An 18,262-nucleotide genomic window follows, 5' to 3' on the forward strand; every position below is an offset into this window, starting at 1 on the left:
GGAACCCATTGGCTACGTAATAACGCCTTAACGGCATATTTTCGATCTGCATCCATCTGAATCTAATACATTGTGTGCACAAGAACAAAGGAGCTGACAACGTAATAAGAAATATTTGAGATGATATCGTTAGCTAAGAAACTCATTCAAATTTAAGGGAAAGATGACAACAAATTATATGGTTCCAACAATTTTTCCTCATCTCATAATACTAGTCAAAATTTATCGCTTGCATATCACGGAAATAGTTCACTTTCTATTTGCTTTTGGACGCCTGCTTTTCTTTTGCCTTCTGAATCTTCAAAACCTTCTTCACGATCTTCTGCTCCTCCACCAAAAAGGCTCGGATGATCCTGCAATGCCAACAATTACAAGAAATATGGTCGGATGAGCCCAAACAAACCAGACAACTCGATAAGTAAAACTTCTAGAAATACAAACCTCTCTCTGACAGCTCCACCGGACAGCACACCCCCATAGGCACGATTCACGGTCCTCCTGTTCCTTGACAGTCTAGACCTCTTATATTCAGCGGGTCTCAAGTGAGGAATCTGCATATGGCGGTGAGTGACAACTTAGCAAAGGGTAGGCTGTGCCCCAACACAGTTTCTCAAGAAAGGAAACAGAAAGCATACTATAATTGGCGGGAAAAAGGAAATGCAACGTACTTTGTATCATCAATATATATCAACATGGCATCCCTAACATTCCGTAAAACACTAATTGTGACAAAGTTAAGCTCAACATGCAATAATCTAACTCCTAACCATACATATGACCGCAACCATTTAAAAGAAGAAATGGCACAAAAATTTTGATTTGCAGTATTAGCAACAATATGCGATAAACAAAAATGCTTAATGTGAATCCTTGTTTTCCTAATTAGTAGTCACAACACCAAGTCCATACCATATACGGTACACATTTCTTGCTGAAAAAAATAGAAATCAGTGATCAAGAGATGGAAAACAAAAGTTAGAACTTAGAACCAAAACAAGTCATAGCCCCAAACAATCAACTCACCCCTTGGATTCTCTTTCCGGTAACAGGACATTTTGGTCCACTTGCTCTCTTCTTACTGGTCTGATACACGAGCTTTCCACCTAAATATCAAAGTGCAGGTATAAGCGAAACCCACACAAAACCAGCGGAATATAAAACTTTATAATACAATTAAAACGCAACTGCAGGAATGAATAGATTATGATCCCAAATAAAACTATGATCTATGACATACAAATGGAGCAAATAAACTGAAGTTCAGCATTGTTTCAAACACTTCTCCATTACTACAACTCAGAAACCTACAATCAAACGGGCACTTAGCTAGTTGAAGCCAGTACGGATATGTAACCTTTAAAACCAATTATACGGTAACCATCTCACTCTTAGAAATTAGGTAACTTTAACGAAAAACCACATTTTTTACATTAAAAACTCAATCCTAAAACTATTCATTTTCCCTTTTATTTTGTCATTATCGTTAAAACTCAAAGTTTTCAAGCCCTTTTCATTAGTTTTCCTTCGAAATTAAGACTTCATAACTGTAAACAAAGCAGATTCTTATTTTCATCAATTTTGAAGTCCCATTTCAATTTTTGCTCATTATCTCAAATCAAGGAAATTTCATAAAAAACACAAATTTCCATACTACTAGATTATCTTGTGAAATTGAATCGATCAAAATCTCAAATTTTTGAGATTTAACACCTGCATCATATCATTTCTTTACAAAATAACATATAAAAAACCCCAGATATTAAATTTAATTAGCCAAAGTACATGAAGAACACTCAAAGTTTGCACTTTGATTGCAAAAGCACCACCATTTAATCTCATATGAACATATAATTAACTATGTATTAAGGATAGTATACCAGGGGTTTTGACGATCCGATGTTGGTTCGACTTGGTTGCGTAGCTGTGGCGCGTACGGTATGTGAGCCTCTGAACCATCTTCAACCTCTCTCCCTCTCTCTCTAGGTTAACTCAGAACAACCGTGTTTTGGGGGTAGAGCGAGAAAGTTAAAGCCCTAGAGGTAGAGAGAGAGGATATTCAGTTGCCCTAGGATCCAACGGCTGTCATGTGTTCTCTTTCAACGGTCATGATTTCTACTTGTGTCCTTTTATATTGGCTTTTTTGCTTATATACCCTTATGGTTTGATGAAAATCCCAATTTTTCCACTGAAACCTGTAATTTATCGATTGCCATTGATGTTGGGAAGTTTTTCCCGCGAAAAAGCCTGCGCCTTTGAGTTATGGAGTACGAGAGCTGACAATGAACACGGCGGAGCAGCTCTGCGTGTCTCTTCTGAGCAAGTGCAAGACCCTCAAAGCCGTGAAGCAAGTTCACGCCTTTGCATCCAAGACGGGCCTCGACGCCCATTCCTTTGTCTTTGGCAAGCTCCTCCTCCACTGCGCCGTCACAATCTCCGACGGTCTCCACTACGGTCGCCGCCTCTTCCTTCATTTTCGAAACCCAGATGCCTTCATGTACAATACTCTCATTCGCGGGCTGGCCGAATCGGATACTCCGCATAATGCGCTTGTTGTGTTTGCTGAAATGCGTCGGAAATTGACTGACCCGATTGATAGCTTCTCTTTCGCGTTCGTACTCAAGGCGGCGGCGAATTGCGGGGATTTGAGAGATGGGATGCGGCTGCATTGTCAAGCTTTGGTTTGTGGGCTTGATACCCATCTTTTTGTTGGGACAACTCTGATTAGTATGTATGCTGAATGTGGGCGTGTTAAGTTTGCTCGACAAGTGTTTGAGGAAATGCGTGAACCAAATGTGGTCGCGTGGAATGCGATTCTTACCGCGTGTTTTCGGTGTGGGGATGCGAAGGGTGCGGAGGCGATGTTTGGCTGGATGCCTTTGAGGAATTTGACGTCTTGGAACATTTTGCTTTCAGGGTATGTGAAAATGGATGAGCTTGAGCTTGCCAAGAAGGCATTTTTGAGGATGCCGATGAAAGATGATGTGTCTTGGAGTACTATGATTGTTGGGTTTGCTCAGAGTGGTTGGTTTGATGAGGCTTTTGGGTTTTTCAGGGAACTACAGCGGGAGGGAATTAGACCAAATGAGGCGAGCTTGACCGGGGTACTCTCTGCGTGTGCACAAGCTGGCGCATTTGAGTTTGGTAAAATTTTACATGGTTTAGTAGAGAAGGCTGGATTACACTGGATGATATCAGTCAATAATGCGCTCCTGGATACCTACTCTAAATCTGGAAATATGGACATGGCTAGGTTGGTCTTTGAAAGAATGCCGGAGAAGAAGAGTATTATTTCTTGGACTTCAATGATAGCAGCGCTTGCAATGCATGGTTATGGCCAAGAAGCAATACAAATTTTCCGTAAGATGGAAATGTCTGGAACTAAGCCTGATGGTATCACCTTCATTTCAGTCTTGTATGCTTGTAGTCATGCTGGTTTGGTTGACGAAGGATGTGAGTATTTCTCTAAGATGAGAGATTTGTATGATATAGAACCAGCTATTGAACATTACGGTTGTATGGTAGATCTATATGGTCGAGCTGGTAAACTGCAGAAGGCCTACGATTTTGTACATGAACTGCCAATATCTCCCAATGCTGTTATTTGGCGCACTCTTCTTGGGGCTTGCAGCATTCATGGTAATGTTGAGTTGGCAGAACAAGTGAAGGAAGCTCTTTCCAAACTTGACCCCGACAATTCTGGTGATCACGTTCTCCTGTCAAATGTATATGCTGTTGCAGGGAAGTGGAAGGATGTTGCTGCTCTAAGAAGATCAATGGCTGACCAGAGGATTAAGAAAGCTCCAGGATGGAGTGTGATTGAAGTTGAACGGGTCATGTATAGTTTTATGGCTGGTAAACAATCAAATAAAATTACAGAAGAGGCTTATGAGAAGCTACGGGGGATAATGTTAAAACTTAGGGTTGAAGGAGGCTATGTTCCAGAGGTTAGGAGTGTTTTGCATGACATAGAAGAAGAGGATAAAGAAGATTCAGTTTTCAGGCACAGTGAGAAACTTGCTGTAGCTTTTGGGTTGGCAAGACAGCGTGAAGGGCAGATTATAAGGATTGTGAAGAATTTACGGGTCTGTAGGGACTGTCATACGGTGATGAAGCTGATTTCTAAGGTTTATGGAGTGGAGATAGTGGTGAGAGATAGAAGCCGTTTTCACTCCTTCAAGGATGGCTCTTGTTCATGCAAAGATTACTGGTGAGTGGCGACTGACGAAGCACTTGAAGAAGTACACAAAGACAAGACGGAACGCCAAGAATTTGGCTTTGAGTTGTATCATTGATTGAAAATTTCGACTAATGGTTCAATGGAAGCAATTGAAGTGCTGCTAGATTAGCAATTAAGTTCACTCAATTGGTTTTTAACTTTCTGTCAACAATTATGTGTAATTCTTTGAAATGTATAGCTTTTGACCCCCCAAACTTGTACAGATTTTATGTGCCGGAAACATTCTTCAAAGTTGGGAACTTTTCAAGATTTTTGAAAGTATCTACGTCAATTGAACTTTTGTTTGGAATTGCTTTCGTAGGAAGCACTTGTTAATTCGTGAAAAGTTCGTGGCATTTACAATTTTCATGGGGTTTTCTCAAACTTTTGTGGTTATGACTTATGATACAAATATTGAAAAAAAAAAATATCGAAAGGAGTTAGGTGAGAAAATTTAACGTTTGGCGGGAGGGAGGCCAACGGCACCACCATATGAAGAAGTGAACAAGCTTGTATCTCATTTGGTGCGGAGTGATATTTCCAAAACTTGTGTGGACACTTGTGATATATTCACATCTCTCATTCCGTGTGCTGACTGCAGAACTGAGATTCTTTGAGATTTTTCTACAGAAGAGAAACCAGCGGTCAGCAGCTTCCTCTCAATTCCTGCAACAAATCCATGGCGCTCTCTGCAGCATTCTACGCACCTTCACAGGCGTCCCGTGCTCTTTTGTTCCGAACCCGAAAACCGAATTTCTCACAGACTGCTTGCTTCCAGAAAACCCTAACAGTTAGGGCTTCAACCACCCTGGAAAACTACTCCAAGCTCCCTGTGGGTGAGAAATCTATAGCCCCATCAAAGGTCAGTGATCGAAAATTTGAAATTGTACTTTTTTCTTTGTTCTTACATTGTCAGTTTTCACATGGGTTTGGAATCAATACACAGTTTTTTTTTACCGTGCTCTTGAATCATGAATGAATTGGAAACTTGAGAAAATTGAATGAATTTGCTAATGTGAGTTATGGGAATTCTCAAAACTAAGCAATATGAACTCGGAATTTTGGTATGTTCAAGCATTAAAACGTGTAATTTGATGCTTTTTTGTTAGGAAATTTGATCAAAAATAAAATTAATCTCGCGTAGATTCATATCGAAGTGAGAGATTGGCTGTTGAAAAAGATTTAAATTAGTTTACTTTCTGAATGTATTGTGTTGAAAGTTTGTATTTTTTACACCAAAGGGACTCAATATATCATCAACCTCAAATGCGAGCTATTGTTATGTTAGATTCCATGCAATATCGTATGATTCTATTTGATATGGTAAGAAACAGCATTTGGAAACTATAATCTGGTCAGCCATGTCGTTGTGTTCGTAATTTGCAGAATTCAGTTTAAACGTTTTGTCACCTTACCTCACAAATGATTGTACTTTGTTTCAGAGCAATAGTTGGCAATGGAAATTCAAGGAAAATTCTATCAACATCTACTATGAGGAGCATGAAAAGGAAAGGGAGGGTACTTCTAAAAACATTCTTTTGATACCAACCATTTCCGATGTAAGCACTGTTGAAGAATGGAGATCCGTAGCAAGTAATCTTGTTCAGCAAGACGGTAATGTTAATTGGCGAGCAACCATTGTTGATTGGCCTGGTCTGGGGTACTCTGATAGACCAAAGATGGACTACACCACTGATGTCATGGAGAAATTTCTGGTTGACTTCATCAATGCACCTGATGGTCCGATAAGTGGCTCAGGTTGATGAGTAACTACTTCTCTTCTTGAAATTAATCGTCAGTTATGATGATACCACATTTGTTTAAATCTTTTTAGTAAGATGTATGCTAGCCCTGTTGTTCTATCATGCATATATTACGTAGTCAACCTTGTTAAAAAGATATAGTTTATTTGAAACTGTGACCATGCTTCCCAACCTCGTCTAACAGTCTCTTGATACCAACCAGAAAATGACTTTGTGGTATTTGGAGGAGGGCATGCAGCTACTTTAACTATTCGTGCTGCAAAACGTGGTGCTGTGAAACCTAAAGCCATTGCCGCCATTGCACCCACGTGGGCTGGTCCCCTTCCTATTGTGTTTGGTAGAGATTCTAGCATGGAAACTAGGTATTCTATCTGAAACCCTCATATATATGTGTGTGTGGAATGATTCTTGTTCTTGAGACTTGTGGGGTAATAGATAAAGACAGTAAATTGAGGATAACTATTCTGGAGGAAAAGTGCTGGTAATGCTTCCCTTGCTTCTATATGTTACACATAGTTCGGCCATTGTTAAGATTTTGATGTAGATGTCTTCAATGGAAAGTGTTCCTTTTCCTTGAACTATATTGAACCACAAGTTTTATTATGATCCATGAACCTGATTGATCAGTCCTTTCGTTAATATTTTTTTTGCAGGTATGGACTGCTTCGAGGCACCTTACGAGCCCCTGCTGTGGGCTGGATGATGTATAATATGCTTGTCAGCAATGAGAAGTCAATTGAATCTCAGTACCGATCACATGTCTATTCAAATCCTGACAATGTGACTCCTGGAATTGTCGAAAGTAGATATGCGCTGACAAAGCGGAAGGGAGCTCGCTACGCGCCCGCTGCTTTCTTGACTGGCCTCCTTGATCCTGTGCAAACCCGAGAGGAATTTCTTGAACTCTTTGCAGATATGGGCAGGAGGAAGATACCAGTTATTGTCCTCTCAACCGAAGGATCTCCAAAGAGGTCAAAAGCAGAAATGGAAGCTCTCCGGGAAGCTGAGGGAGTAAGTAAGTTTGTCGAGGTGCCAGGTGCTCTTCTTCCGCAAGAGGAGTATCCTGCTATGGTTGCAGAGGAGCTTTACCAATTCCTGCAAGAAAGTTTTGAAGTCAACAATTAGTTTGTTTTTGGTTTCCTTACTTTACAAACTTGCTCAAACTTACATGTACTTTTCTCGTCACCAAAATTATACACACTTTATCCACTCTAAAATACTTCAGATTCTACTTTTATAGCTTTTATTTTTCAGCAGCTATTGACACTTCGAAAAAGTCGTTCCGCAGCATGTATCATTCTATCCAGTATTTTCATTCAAGGAAGAGGAATGCATAACAAGATTTTTAGAGTGACTGTGAAGGCTGGTAATTGGCGAAGCACAGCCAACAAACAGATGAAAAAACTAGCAAACTGCCCTAGGCTGAGGCCTGAAAATGTTAGCCCAGAGTAAAGTCTTGCTATGACCCAAATAGGCCTAGTAAATCAGCAGCCCCATCCAGATGACCCAAAAGAGTTCTCTTAGCAAACAACTTTCTTTTTTTTGGAACTTTAATGAAAAGCTTCGGGTACTGTTCACTTTAATGAAAAATCATATTTTTACACTAAAAAGTCAATCCTGATACTATTCACTTTCCCTTTGTTTTGTCCTTATCGTTAAAACTTAAAAGTTTTCAAGTCATTTTCATTAGTTTTCCTCTTTTTTTTTTTTGTCGAGAATGTCAGAATTCATTAAAGATAAAACATATTACAAAGTCAACTAATGGCCCAAGATAAACAGTGGGAGGCCTAACTCGACATCGACAAAGGCCTAGAACTGAAAACAAATGTCAGAAAAGAAAACCTAATCTCCATTGAGGAAGAGGAGCCCGCTGTCGCCAAACTCTCGCCAGCAACCACCAGAGTGACAACCATGTAGGAACCAAACAAAAGGTGGATCTGCAAAGAGTCAAGCACATCCAAAATAACCCAAAAATGAAAAGAAATTCCATAGCAAAAATCAAATCTCAAAGTGTTGCAACCGACCGAGCCATGTAGATTCGTACCACCAACCACCACACCTGCAAGAAGAGAACCAAGTTGACACAACACGAGGGTGGGGAGGGCCAAGGGGATGTGTAGAACACCCTTACTATGACGAAGGTCGCATAACACTTCGCCAAAACTTTCCGGCATGCCGATAAAACAAGGGGCAGTAGGATAGAGATCTACATCCCAAATCGAATCCAGAACTTGAAAATCTAATTTTTGGTAGGAATAAAGGGAAAGTGATGGAGAGGTTGAAGATGGAGGTGTCAGGAGATGCAAGGAGAAATCGTAAAAACGGATGTGAGAGAAAAGGACTGAAGAACTTAAATTAGGGTTTAAAAAGAGGGCAAGATGTAGGAGAAGAAGAAAAGGCAGGCAACAAAACAAGAGATTAAAAACCAGTGAAATAAGCTGGTAAATGGCGAATGACGCTAGAAAAAGAGGTATTGACCTCACAATCCGACAACCATAGGCAGCGGAAGGGTAGGTCACATAGATAATGAAATAATAGGAGATTGAAAAGGAAGAAGAGAAAGGGGGGCTGCATGCCGACCCCAACCAAAGGAAGGAGTTGGAGGGCTAAGGAATTTGGGGGATCTCTACGAGAGAGAGAAAAAAAAAGGGACGACTAGGGTTCTTTGAATTTGCATGTTTAGTAAACAACTTGAATCCTAAGATCTTGAGGAATTTTTATCTGCGATTGTTGAAACACACTCACAAGGCAATGAGACTATGCGTCTCACCCCTTATGGGTGTGTTGTTTTACACGACGGACACAAATAATAATATCTACTAAGATTTCTGTCACTCCTAGTACATGATGTTTTTTTTCTTTTGGTTTTTGCATCCTCTTCGACGCCGGTGCCAAAAAATAAAATGAGAACCTATTACATGATTATTGGATCTCCAACATGTATCAATCAATCAACATTAGCGTAGTTATGATTTGTCTATGTTGAGAGGGCATGGATAAATAATGTCCATAAGTTGCAACTACTTGGTCGATCCTAATGAAATTAGCTTACACACTCATTTAATATATAGCCGTATGGGTTTGGTTAGTCCATATGTAGTTAAGAATATATTAGGGTTTCAACTAATTTTATCATTTTCTTCTTAATGTCAAGTGAGGCAGAAAATAATAATCAAATAATAATCAAGCTAGTGCAATGTTCTTTTGATTTGGAGTTCATTTGATAACCATTTCATTTTCATTTTTTGGTTTTTAATTTTAACTTTTGTTAAAACTAAAAACATGAAATTTTGTTTGGTATACTACTTTCAGTTAAAAAAAAAAAAAGTGAAGGCCAAATTTTGAAAACTAAAGAAATTAGACTGAAAACTAAAAGTAGACAGCAAACAAGATTTCAAATTAGTATAAAAGCTTGCTTTGAAGTGCTTTTAAAATGACCAAAAGTGTTTTTGGCAAAAAAGTTTTTGGAACTAATCCTTAATAAAAACAAAAGTAAATCTGGAATAAGCAATAGTTATGTGCTTCTTCTAGGAAGCACTTCAAGTGTTTTTGGAACAAAAAAAATATTTTTCCTAAAAGTGTGACATCCCGTCCAGAAATTTATCGTATTTTATTCTTAGTAGCAACGAAATTATCAAAATGCCCCCAAGATGCCACGTGAACCTCAACTCTCTTTTCACTTATCTAGTCTTATTTTATTTTTGAATAGTACTTATTTTTACGAACACGTGACGACAAACGGAACCAAATTCAGAGTCTTAGATACACTTCCTTTTACCATAAATAAATTCAAACATTTTTTCTACCTATTGTTATGTTTGAGTGGTAGGATCGATCCATGTTTAATTTTTATATGGGATTGGAAATCCCATCCGTTCCTCCGATTGTAGCAGACTTTGTCTTGCTTTTATAATCACCATATTCATTTCTGGGTTATTTTAACCATCACCTCCATTTCTTTTGTTTTCTTTAATCTTCACTTTCCCATGTCTCTCTAGCTTTCTCTCCATCAGACACCATAATGAACTTTATTATTAACTCTCTCTCCCCCATCCTCTCTCCCACGCCTCATCTTTTTCCTAATATTTTATTACTTTTTTCCCTCATTCATGCTGGTTCCTTATTCTCTCTCTCTACCCACTCACCACCATCAGACACCACTTCCTTACATTTTTATTAAAATGTATTTTTAATCTCTCACTCTCTTTCTTCTTCTTCATTTCTGCAACCTCAACTCTCCTTCTAACTCCCGAACCCTCTCTCTAGCTCCATCAAAACCAGCCACCACCAGCACTCGTTCCTTCACAAATTTAACCCCAAATCTTGATCTTTCGAACCTTTGGGACATAGGGAACACGACCGCAGCTTTGCATGCAGTATCAGAGCAACTCCGAGTGCTCTGCCATTGAAGACCCGAGAGCTTCGAGCTCTCACCTTCAATCTCAGGTGAGATTCTTTCATTCTCTTCAATTTCTGGGCTTCTGTTTGCGATGGAAATGAATGTTATGTTGAGTTTAAGCTTGAATCCGTGTGCTTTTAGCCCCGCCATCCTCTGCATATGCATGCTCAATCCCGACATCAAACTCCCGCAAGACTTCCGTCGAGTTCGTGAGTGGTGGCACTCAGGCTCTCTTAGAATCGATCCCAGGTACCAAGATACCACCTTGTATGTGAAAATTAGTTGGAAATTACTAAGGTTTGACATGCATGCATACTGGTTCTCGTTTCCAGAAGCTTTAGGGCTGTTTGGTATGAAATTAAGGCAGTTTTGCAAATACCTCTAGTTTTAGGGGGGGATTTTGTGAAATGGGAATTTTGGACAGATTAACTAAAATCTGCCCATTTTATGTATGAGTTTTACTTTAAGTATTTTGCTAAGCCAATGTGACTTGGCATAGGTACAAGCTTATTCGGACTTACGAATGACAAGGCTTATCGGCTTATCGAGAGCAAGCAAGCTATGGTTAATTATTTGAGTGGGTCTTTTCGTTTTTACTTATAATATGTATATATGATTTTTCCCAACAACTGCTTTTATATTGACATGCTATGTTTATCTTTACAAATAAATTTTTCGTACACTTTATATTTTTAATATTATTTGTGAGCATAAACTTGTGGCATGACATCCTTGCATTTTACCTGCTCATTATCACATGTTTGCACGGTGTCACTTAGTTATTTGTACTGTCCTGGGCCAAGGACCAACTTCACCTGTAGTTCACATGCATAGTTTACATTCGCTTTGGATCCAGAGTTAGGTGCCAGCCTGTCTTTTTGTGTGATGTTTTGGACTCGTATGTGATGTGACTAGCGCAGCTCAAGCGATGTGGTACTAGAATGTAAAACTTACACCCAGCATGTTCCATTGTTTGAATATCTCTGCAATGGACTTATGTGCCTACATAAATTAATGAGCATTGAATTCATATAAAAACGGTTTGAGATTTAATGTTGTGATACTTTGTTGTCGTACCCTACATCTTGACTCACTTCTGCTGCAGGGTACCTACTACATACTATTATTATAATATTTTTGGGAAACCATATACTTGTTTTACAGCGAGGGTTTACACTTTTCGAAAAGGTTTTACAAAACTTTATTTCAGGCCCACTCAACTTTATTTTTCGTCCCTCCAGGATTTTAGTGGCAGATGTTTCAAGACGACGAGGATTGTTGGCAAAAGTTGTTATGTATGAGACTTCCATTTTCGGTACAAATGTCTTTACTCTTCTTTTACTGCAATTTATTTATGTTTTGACATCACTTGTGTGATATGGGTTCAATCCCGCTCACATGCGCACTCTAGATTAGTCAATTTTAGGTTTTAATTTATTCACATTTTCCACATCACTACACTTTATGGCTTCGTCACCTTCCAGGTGTCGGCTAGCACATCACGATTTGGGTGTCCAGGTGGACATTCTGCGTCGGGGTGTGTCAAAAAGTACTTTCAATCATTTTAAAAACACTTTCAAACGAGCTATAGAGAAAATGCACTTCCAAAAACATTGTCAAATTCATTATTGTCTAGTAAGATATAGATTAATCTCAAACTATCGGATCGTGTTTTACCATAAAGTGGGAATTCACATAGAAAATGCCCTTGTAACTTTGAAAGATCCAGGTCCAAAAACAAACATGTACAATTTGACGGTAAGGGGCGATCATATATTTCATAATTCATATATCATAAATAATCGCAATGCTGGGGTCAAAACCTTGTAGCTCTCCTAGATCACACCACCAGTGGCGTAGCCAAGATTTTTGAATAATAGGGTCATAATATCAACACATTGGGGTATTTCGTCGAGCACCTAGTAGGCACTTGCCAATTCCTGTCAACATATGCCAGAAGTTTATGCCAACATATGTCGACAACTACTATTATTTGTAGAGACTTGTCGAGAGTGGATGTAGGATACAGTGGAGTAATGTTGAAAATTGTCAAGGCTTTTCAACTAAAGTATTTCCTACAAGAAGAGAGAAAAGACAAATATGATAGAATAAAAAAAAGAAAAAAAGAAATAGGATGAAGATGTTGTAATTTAGTTTGTCTTAACTAGTTATAGAGGTCCAATACGATATACAAATGAACATACATGGGGTTTTTGAAGTTGTTGGAGTCAAGGAAAACCAATGACTTCATGTTGGCTTCGTCATTGCGTATCATATGGAATCAATTGTCGGCCAATCAATTTCCAGAAGTGGCTACCATTTGACCCTTCACGTGGGTAGACATTTTCGATGGTGATGATCTGATCTCCAAGCTTTTGTTCCCTTCCTCCACGTTCAATTGAAATAAAAGCCTACCCACTCTACCTTTAGTTCATGTAGCATCAGATTGTGACACATGACTATGAAGAGAGATTTTTCAATGTGCTTGGAACATGGGATGGTACACTACGTGTCACTATACAAATGGTGATACACTTGTGTTAAAAAATTAATAACTTGAAAAATAAAACTACCCTCTACTTATATAATAACACGTGGTGCACCATCTGTACTCCAATCATATTGAAAAATTCCTCCACAATGACCAGTGAATGTAGTGAACCACTATTGCATTTAGTATACTTTGATGGATTAGAGCCACTCACTAATTATCCACATTAGCTTATTTTTATCGTATTTTATCTAAATTGTGATAAATACCTATTTATTTATTGGATTATTTTTACTCAATTTTGAAATTAATATAAAGAACTAAATATTGCTTCTCTATTCTTGCTCCTAATCTATATCTCATTTATTTCTTATGCCTCATCACGGGCTAATTGTGTTAATTAATCTATATTGTAGGTACATTATATGAATTTATAGGTGTTAGGTTTTTCCAGCCTATCATACGTTGTCTTAAGTCTATAAGGAATTATAGTCTTAGAGGATTAAATTGTTTTCCCAATTGGAGTTAGTTTCTCAATTGGAGTAGGATTCATAACTAGATTCCAATTAGGATTAATAATCCTTATTGAAGAAGACCTTTAGGGGGCGTTTGTTTCACCTTCTTAAATGGGACTGGACTAGCTAGGATTATTGTCCCATGTTTGGTAAGCTTGGGGACTAACTTAAATGAGACTAGCCCGGACTCGTGTGGACTATCTCCCTCGCTAGGTCATCTTAGCGAAGCTCCCCAAAAACCACGGGACTACTAAGACTTGTTTCGTCTCCTTTGCGCAGCTTGGCGTCCTCCCTCTGCGAAGACCTTGCTTCATCAACGTTGCGTCTTCTCTCCAACGAGATCACAGCACCACACCAAGACCATTCCCTCGTTTCAAATCCGAGAGAACTACGGTGATATTCTCGGCGACCCGACCAAATTGCACCCCTTGCAGTCTGCAACTCCAATCCCTGCTCATGCCCATACCCAGCCCCACCCACCCGTGTCGTCTGCAACTTCAATCCTCACCCATGGAAGAACAAGTGAAGTTGGACGGGAAAAGAGGCAAAGGGAAGAGAGAGAGGGATTTGAACGGAAAAACAAAGGGAAGAGAGAGAGGAAGTTGAACAGGAAAGCTCACATGGCTGCCATTAAATTGGTGATTAAAGCTTGAAAGGGAGGGGTTGGGGTTTTTTGGGGGAAGACGGTAGTACTGAGAAAAAGAGGGAGAAAAGGCAGAAAAAAGGGAGAGGGGAGGGAGTCAATGGGCAGAGATAAAAATGAATCAGGGAAGAAGATGATTCTAACCAAATGATAAAATAATAATAAAAATAAATAGTAGATTAGATTAAATTAATGATAAAATATTGTATATATAGATTTAATAATACAATATTAGAATCCTGCTTTTTAATCCGGCACTGCATCAAACACTTCACAAAGTCCATCCAGCTTAGTCCCTGAAGCTAGTCCAATCCGAGATAATCCAGTGTAACAAACGCCCCCTTATTATGTCTAGGGGGCTGTTGTACTAGTTTTGAATTGGAAGGGAGCAAAACAATAAATTGTATACCGCTCAAGGGATTAGAGTGAGAGAATATTGTAAAGTGTGTGCAAGAGAAAAGAAAAGAGATAGTGTATTTCTTCTTCTTGTTCTTTCAGGTTTTTCGTCAAGTCTTAGTTCTAGAGATTTGGCAAGATTATTGGTTGTACTCATTATTGATATAGTGAAAGATTGTTGTTGTTGTCCCGTGGACGTAGGCACATATTGCCGAACCATGTAAATTCTTGGTGTTATTTATGTTGGTTATTTGTTTTCGATTTCCGGAGTTGGTTCTATTTTCCCATTCTTAAATGCAATATTCTCAACAATAGGTGTGTGGAATAGAACTACTTTCATGGATGATAGGTAAATTAAGTTTTATTTATTTTTGTGTACAGTTGTGTCACAAGTTAAATGCATTTTATCAACCTCTAGTATAAGTATCATAAATGATGACATATAAATTATCTTTTTACTAATTTTTTTTTAAAGTGATTAAATTTTTAAATTTAAATATTTAAAGATACATATATTAAAAAGTTTAATTAAAATTAAAAAATAAGAAAACTAGATTAAATTCAATAACAACTCAAAGTTTTAGACTTAAATCGAAATACCCCATTAAAATACTACTTCTTGGCTTTTGGGCTCCAATTTATACCTAACAGGTGGATTTGAATCCCATCCGGATCCAAATTGTAAGGATCCTAAGGATCCTCACATTTTAGCCATTCATCGTGCATTGTGGGTTCAGAAATCATTTGATTTTTTATTATTTAAAATTAAACACAAATAGTACCTGACGAAAACTGATCACATGATGTATAATGAACAGTTAGGATGTGGGGATCTCTAGGATCCCCACAAAGTGGATCCGGTGAGGATCCTTTTCCCTGACAAGCCAATCATGGTGGACACGTGTTCTTTTTTTCTTCTTCCTATTATCTTTTGGGTAAGATGTGGGGATCTATGAAATCACATGTTTAGCAAACAACTTGAATCCTAAGATCTCGAGGAATTTTTATCTGTGACTGTCGTAACACACTCACAAGGCAATGCGATTGCTTTTAAATGCGTCTTATTCTATTTTACACGACAGAAACAAATAATAATATCTACTAAGATTTTCGTCACTCCTAGTACATGATTTTTTTTTTCTTTTGGTTTTTGCACCTCTTCGATGCCCGTGCCGAAAAATAAAATGAAAACCTAATACATGATTATTGGACCCAACATGCATCAATCAATCAACATTAGCATAGCTAAGATTTGTCTCTATTGAGGGGGCATGGATAAATAATGTCCATAAGTTGCAACTACTTGGTTCATCCTAATGAAATTGGCTACCTACAACACTCATTTAATATATAGCCGTATAGATTTGGTTAGTCCACATGTAGTTAAGAATATATTAGGGTTTTAGCTAATTTTATCATTTTCTTCTTAATGTCAAGTGAGGCAGAAAATAAGAATCAAATTCTAGTTTTGAATGTGTAATCAAGTTAGCGCAATGTTCTTTTGATTTGGAGGTCATTTATAACCATTTCACTTTCATTTTTTGATTTTTAATTTTAACTTTTTTGAAAATTGGAAACATGAAATTTTGTTTGGTATACTACTTTCAGTTAAAAAAAAAAGTGAAGGCCAAATTTTGAAAACTCAAGAAATTAGAATGAAAACTAAAAGTAGACATCAAACAAGATTTCAAATTAGTATAGAAACTCGTTTAGAAGTGCTTTTAAAATGAACGAAATCACATTTGATGAAAAAGTTTTGGAACCAATTCTTAATAAAAAATGAAAGTAAATATGGAAGAAGCAATAGTTATGTGCTTCTTCTAGGAAGCACTTCAAGTGCTTTTGGAATCAAAAAATATTTTTTTCTAAAAGTGTTTTTAATCATTTTAAAAACACTTTCAAACGAGCCACAGAGAAAATGCACTTCCAAAAACATTGTCGAATTCATTCTTGTCTAGTAAGATATAGATTAATCTCAAACTATCGGATCGTATTATACCATAAAGTGGGAATTCACATAGAAAATGCCCTTGTAACTTTGAAAGATCCAAGTTCAAAAACAAACATGTACAATTCGACGGTAAAGGGTGATCATATATTTCATAATTCATAATATATCATAAATAATCGCAATGCTGGGGTCAAAACCTTGTAGTTCTCCGAGATCGCACCACCAGTGGCGTAGCCAAGATTTTTTAATAATAGGGTCATAATATCAACACATTGGGATATTTTGTCGAGCACCTAGTAGACACTTGCCAATTTCTGTCAACATATGCCTGAAGTTTATGCCAACATATGTCGAAACTACTATTATTTGTAAAGATTTGTTAAGAGTGGATGTAGGATATAGTGGAGTAATGTTGAAGATTGTCAAGACTTTTCAACTGAAGTATTTCCTACAATAAGAGAGAAAAGGAAGACAAATATGATAGAAAAAAAAATAGAAGTAGGATGCAGAGGTTGTAATTTAGTTTGCCTTAACTATTTATAGAGGTCAAATACGACATACAAACGAACATACATGGGGGTTTTGAAGTTGTTGGAGTCAAGGACAACCAATGACTCCATATTAGCTCTGCCACTGCGCATCATATGGAATCAATTGTCGGGCAATCAATTTCCAGAAGCGGCTACGATTTGACCCTTCTGATGGTGATGATTTTATCTCCCAACTTTCATTCCCTTCCTCCACGTTCAATTGAAACAAAAGCCTACCCATTCTACCTTTATTTCATGTAGCATCAGATTGTGACACATGACTATGACGAGAGATTTTTCAGTGGGCTTGGAACATGAGGTAGTGCATCACGTGTTACTATACAGATGGTGATACACTTGTGTTAAAAAATGGATTAATTACACTAACACCCTGGAGGTTTATCGAGTTTTCACAAAACCCCCTCATGTTGGAGACATTACACAAACACCCCCTTACGTTTTAATTCACTTTCACATAACCCCTGCAGTTAAAGTTATGCTAATAAATTGACAACTTTACCCTTATAACTAATTATTTAAACAATAAAAAAAAGGAGCTTTATATATAGAGACAAAAAAAAATTCACTATATTTTAAGGAACTCCACTTGTTTTAAAATAAGTCGATGAGAGGCAAAAACATAAAAACAACTAAAGTCTAGCCCAAAAACATGGAAACAATGTTTTAAAATATCAATCATACCCCTAAGGCTTTAGGGCTATTATAGAAGCCAACCCTCATAACTCCAACAAAATTAATATGTACCATAATCTCAACCCATTCTCGACTATTTATGCAAAATCAGTTCAATCAGTTTTCGACCATTTTTGCATAATCAATTCAACCCACCTTTTTCGCATAATTAGTTCAACCTGTCTACCACCATTTTTGCAGAATCAGTTCAACCTGTCTTCGACCATTTTTGTACCATTTTTGTAGAATTAGTTTAACATAATCTTGACCTTTTTTGCAGAATCAGTTCAATTAGTCATCGACCATTTTTACAGAATCAGTTCAATCAGTTCTCAACCATTTTTACAGAATCAATTAAACCCACAATTTTGCTTAATCAGTTCAACTTGTCCTCGACCATTTTTGCATAATTAGTTCAACCCGTCTCCGACAATTATTGCAGAATTAGTTCAACCCGTCATCGACCATTTTTGCAGAATCAATTCAACCCGTCCTCAACAATTATTGCAAAATCAGTTCAACCAGTCATCGACCAAACCCATCATCGACCATTTTTGCATAATTAGTTCAATAAGTCTCGACCATTTTTGCAGAACTAGTTCAACCCGTCCTTGACCATTTTTGCATTATCAGTTCAATCAGTCCTCAAACATTTTTGCAAAATC

General features: G+C 37.7%; 4 protein-coding genes across 4 annotated transcripts; 3 read left to right on the forward strand and 1 right to left on the reverse strand.

The window, feature by feature from the left end:
- Window positions 1-129: 129 nt before the first annotated feature.
- Window positions 130-2,093, reverse strand: LOC103455348 (large ribosomal subunit protein eL34-like). Its single transcript, XM_008394929.4, has 4 exons — window positions 1,878-2,093; window positions 1,024-1,103; window positions 442-551; window positions 130-353 (listed from the first exon to the last, which is right to left on the reverse strand). The coding sequence occupies exons 1-4, from the start codon at window positions 1,954-1,956 to the stop codon at window positions 257-259; spliced, it is 366 nt and encodes a 121-aa protein (XP_008393151.1). The 5' UTR covers window positions 1,957-2,093; the 3' UTR covers window positions 130-256.
- Window positions 1,999-4,526, forward strand: LOC139191488 (pentatricopeptide repeat-containing protein At1g74630). Its single transcript, XM_070812368.1, has one exon. It carries the CDS (start codon window positions 2,280-2,282, stop codon window positions 4,209-4,211), a length of 1,932 nt encoding a protein of 643 aa, XP_070668469.1. The 5' UTR covers window positions 1,999-2,279; the 3' UTR covers window positions 4,212-4,526.
- On the forward strand, window positions 4,474-7,196 carry LOC103455350 (uncharacterized). The gene is made up of 4 exons (XM_008394932.4): window positions 4,474-5,078; window positions 5,659-5,974; window positions 6,182-6,341; window positions 6,633-7,196. The coding sequence occupies exons 1-4, from the start codon at window positions 4,896-4,898 to the stop codon at window positions 7,102-7,104; spliced, it is 1,131 nt and encodes a 376-aa protein (XP_008393154.2). The 5' UTR covers window positions 4,474-4,895; the 3' UTR covers window positions 7,105-7,196.
- Window positions 7,197-10,307: 3,111 nt separating this feature from the next.
- On the forward strand, window positions 10,308-14,273 carry LOC108172939 (uncharacterized). The gene is made up of 4 exons (XM_070811566.1): window positions 10,308-10,425; window positions 10,520-10,627; window positions 11,620-11,693; window positions 13,664-14,273. Exons 2-4 carry the CDS (start codon window positions 10,542-10,544, stop codon window positions 14,035-14,037), a joined length of 534 nt encoding a protein of 177 aa, XP_070667667.1. The 5' UTR covers window positions 10,308-10,425; window positions 10,520-10,541; the 3' UTR covers window positions 14,038-14,273.
- The last annotated feature ends 3,989 nt before the right edge of the window (window positions 14,274-18,262 follow it).

This window comes from Malus domestica, chromosome 14, assembly GCF_042453785.1.
Source record: "Malus domestica chromosome 14, GDT2T_hap1".
Lineage (NCBI taxonomy): Eukaryota > Viridiplantae > Streptophyta > Magnoliopsida > Rosales > Rosaceae > Malus > Malus domestica.

Excerpts from the sequence above, each read along its gene's own strand:
- LOC108172939 (XM_070811566.1), top strand. The coding sequence starts at position 10,542 with ATGCTCAATCCCGACATCAAACTCCCGCAAGACTTCCGTCGAGTTCGT. Across the intron at positions 10,628-11,619 it reads TCTCTTAGAATCGATCCCAG|GATTTTAGTGGCAGATGTTT; the intron begins GTACCAAGATAC and ends TCGTCCCTCCAG. Across the intron at positions 11,694-13,663 it reads GTATGAGACTTCCATTTTCG|CTTGGCGTCCTCCCTCTGCG; the intron begins GTACAAATGTCT and ends TCCTTTGCGCAG.
- LOC139191488 (XM_070812368.1), top strand. The coding sequence starts at position 2,280 with ATGAACACGGCGGAGCAGCTCTGCGTGTCTCTTCTGAGCAAGTGCAAG.
- LOC103455350 (XM_008394932.4), top strand. The coding sequence starts at position 4,896 with ATGGCGCTCTCTGCAGCATTCTACGCACCTTCACAGGCGTCCCGTGCT. Across the intron at positions 5,079-5,658 it reads AATCTATAGCCCCATCAAAG|AGCAATAGTTGGCAATGGAA; the intron begins GTCAGTGATCGA and ends ACTTTGTTTCAG. Across the intron at positions 6,342-6,632 it reads GATTCTAGCATGGAAACTAG|GTATGGACTGCTTCGAGGCA; the intron begins GTATTCTATCTG and ends TTTTTTTTGCAG.
- LOC103455348 (XM_008394929.4), bottom strand. The coding sequence starts at position 1,956 with ATGGTTCAGAGGCTCACATACCGTACGCGCCACAGCTACGCAACCAAG. Across the intron at positions 552-1,023 it reads CCGGAAAGAGAATCCAAGGG|ATTCCTCACTTGAGACCCGC; the intron begins GTGAGTTGATTG and ends CGCCATATGCAG. Across the intron at positions 354-441 it reads GGTGGAGCTGTCAGAGAGAG|GATCATCCGAGCCTTTTTGG; the intron begins GTTTGTATTTCT and ends TTGGCATTGCAG.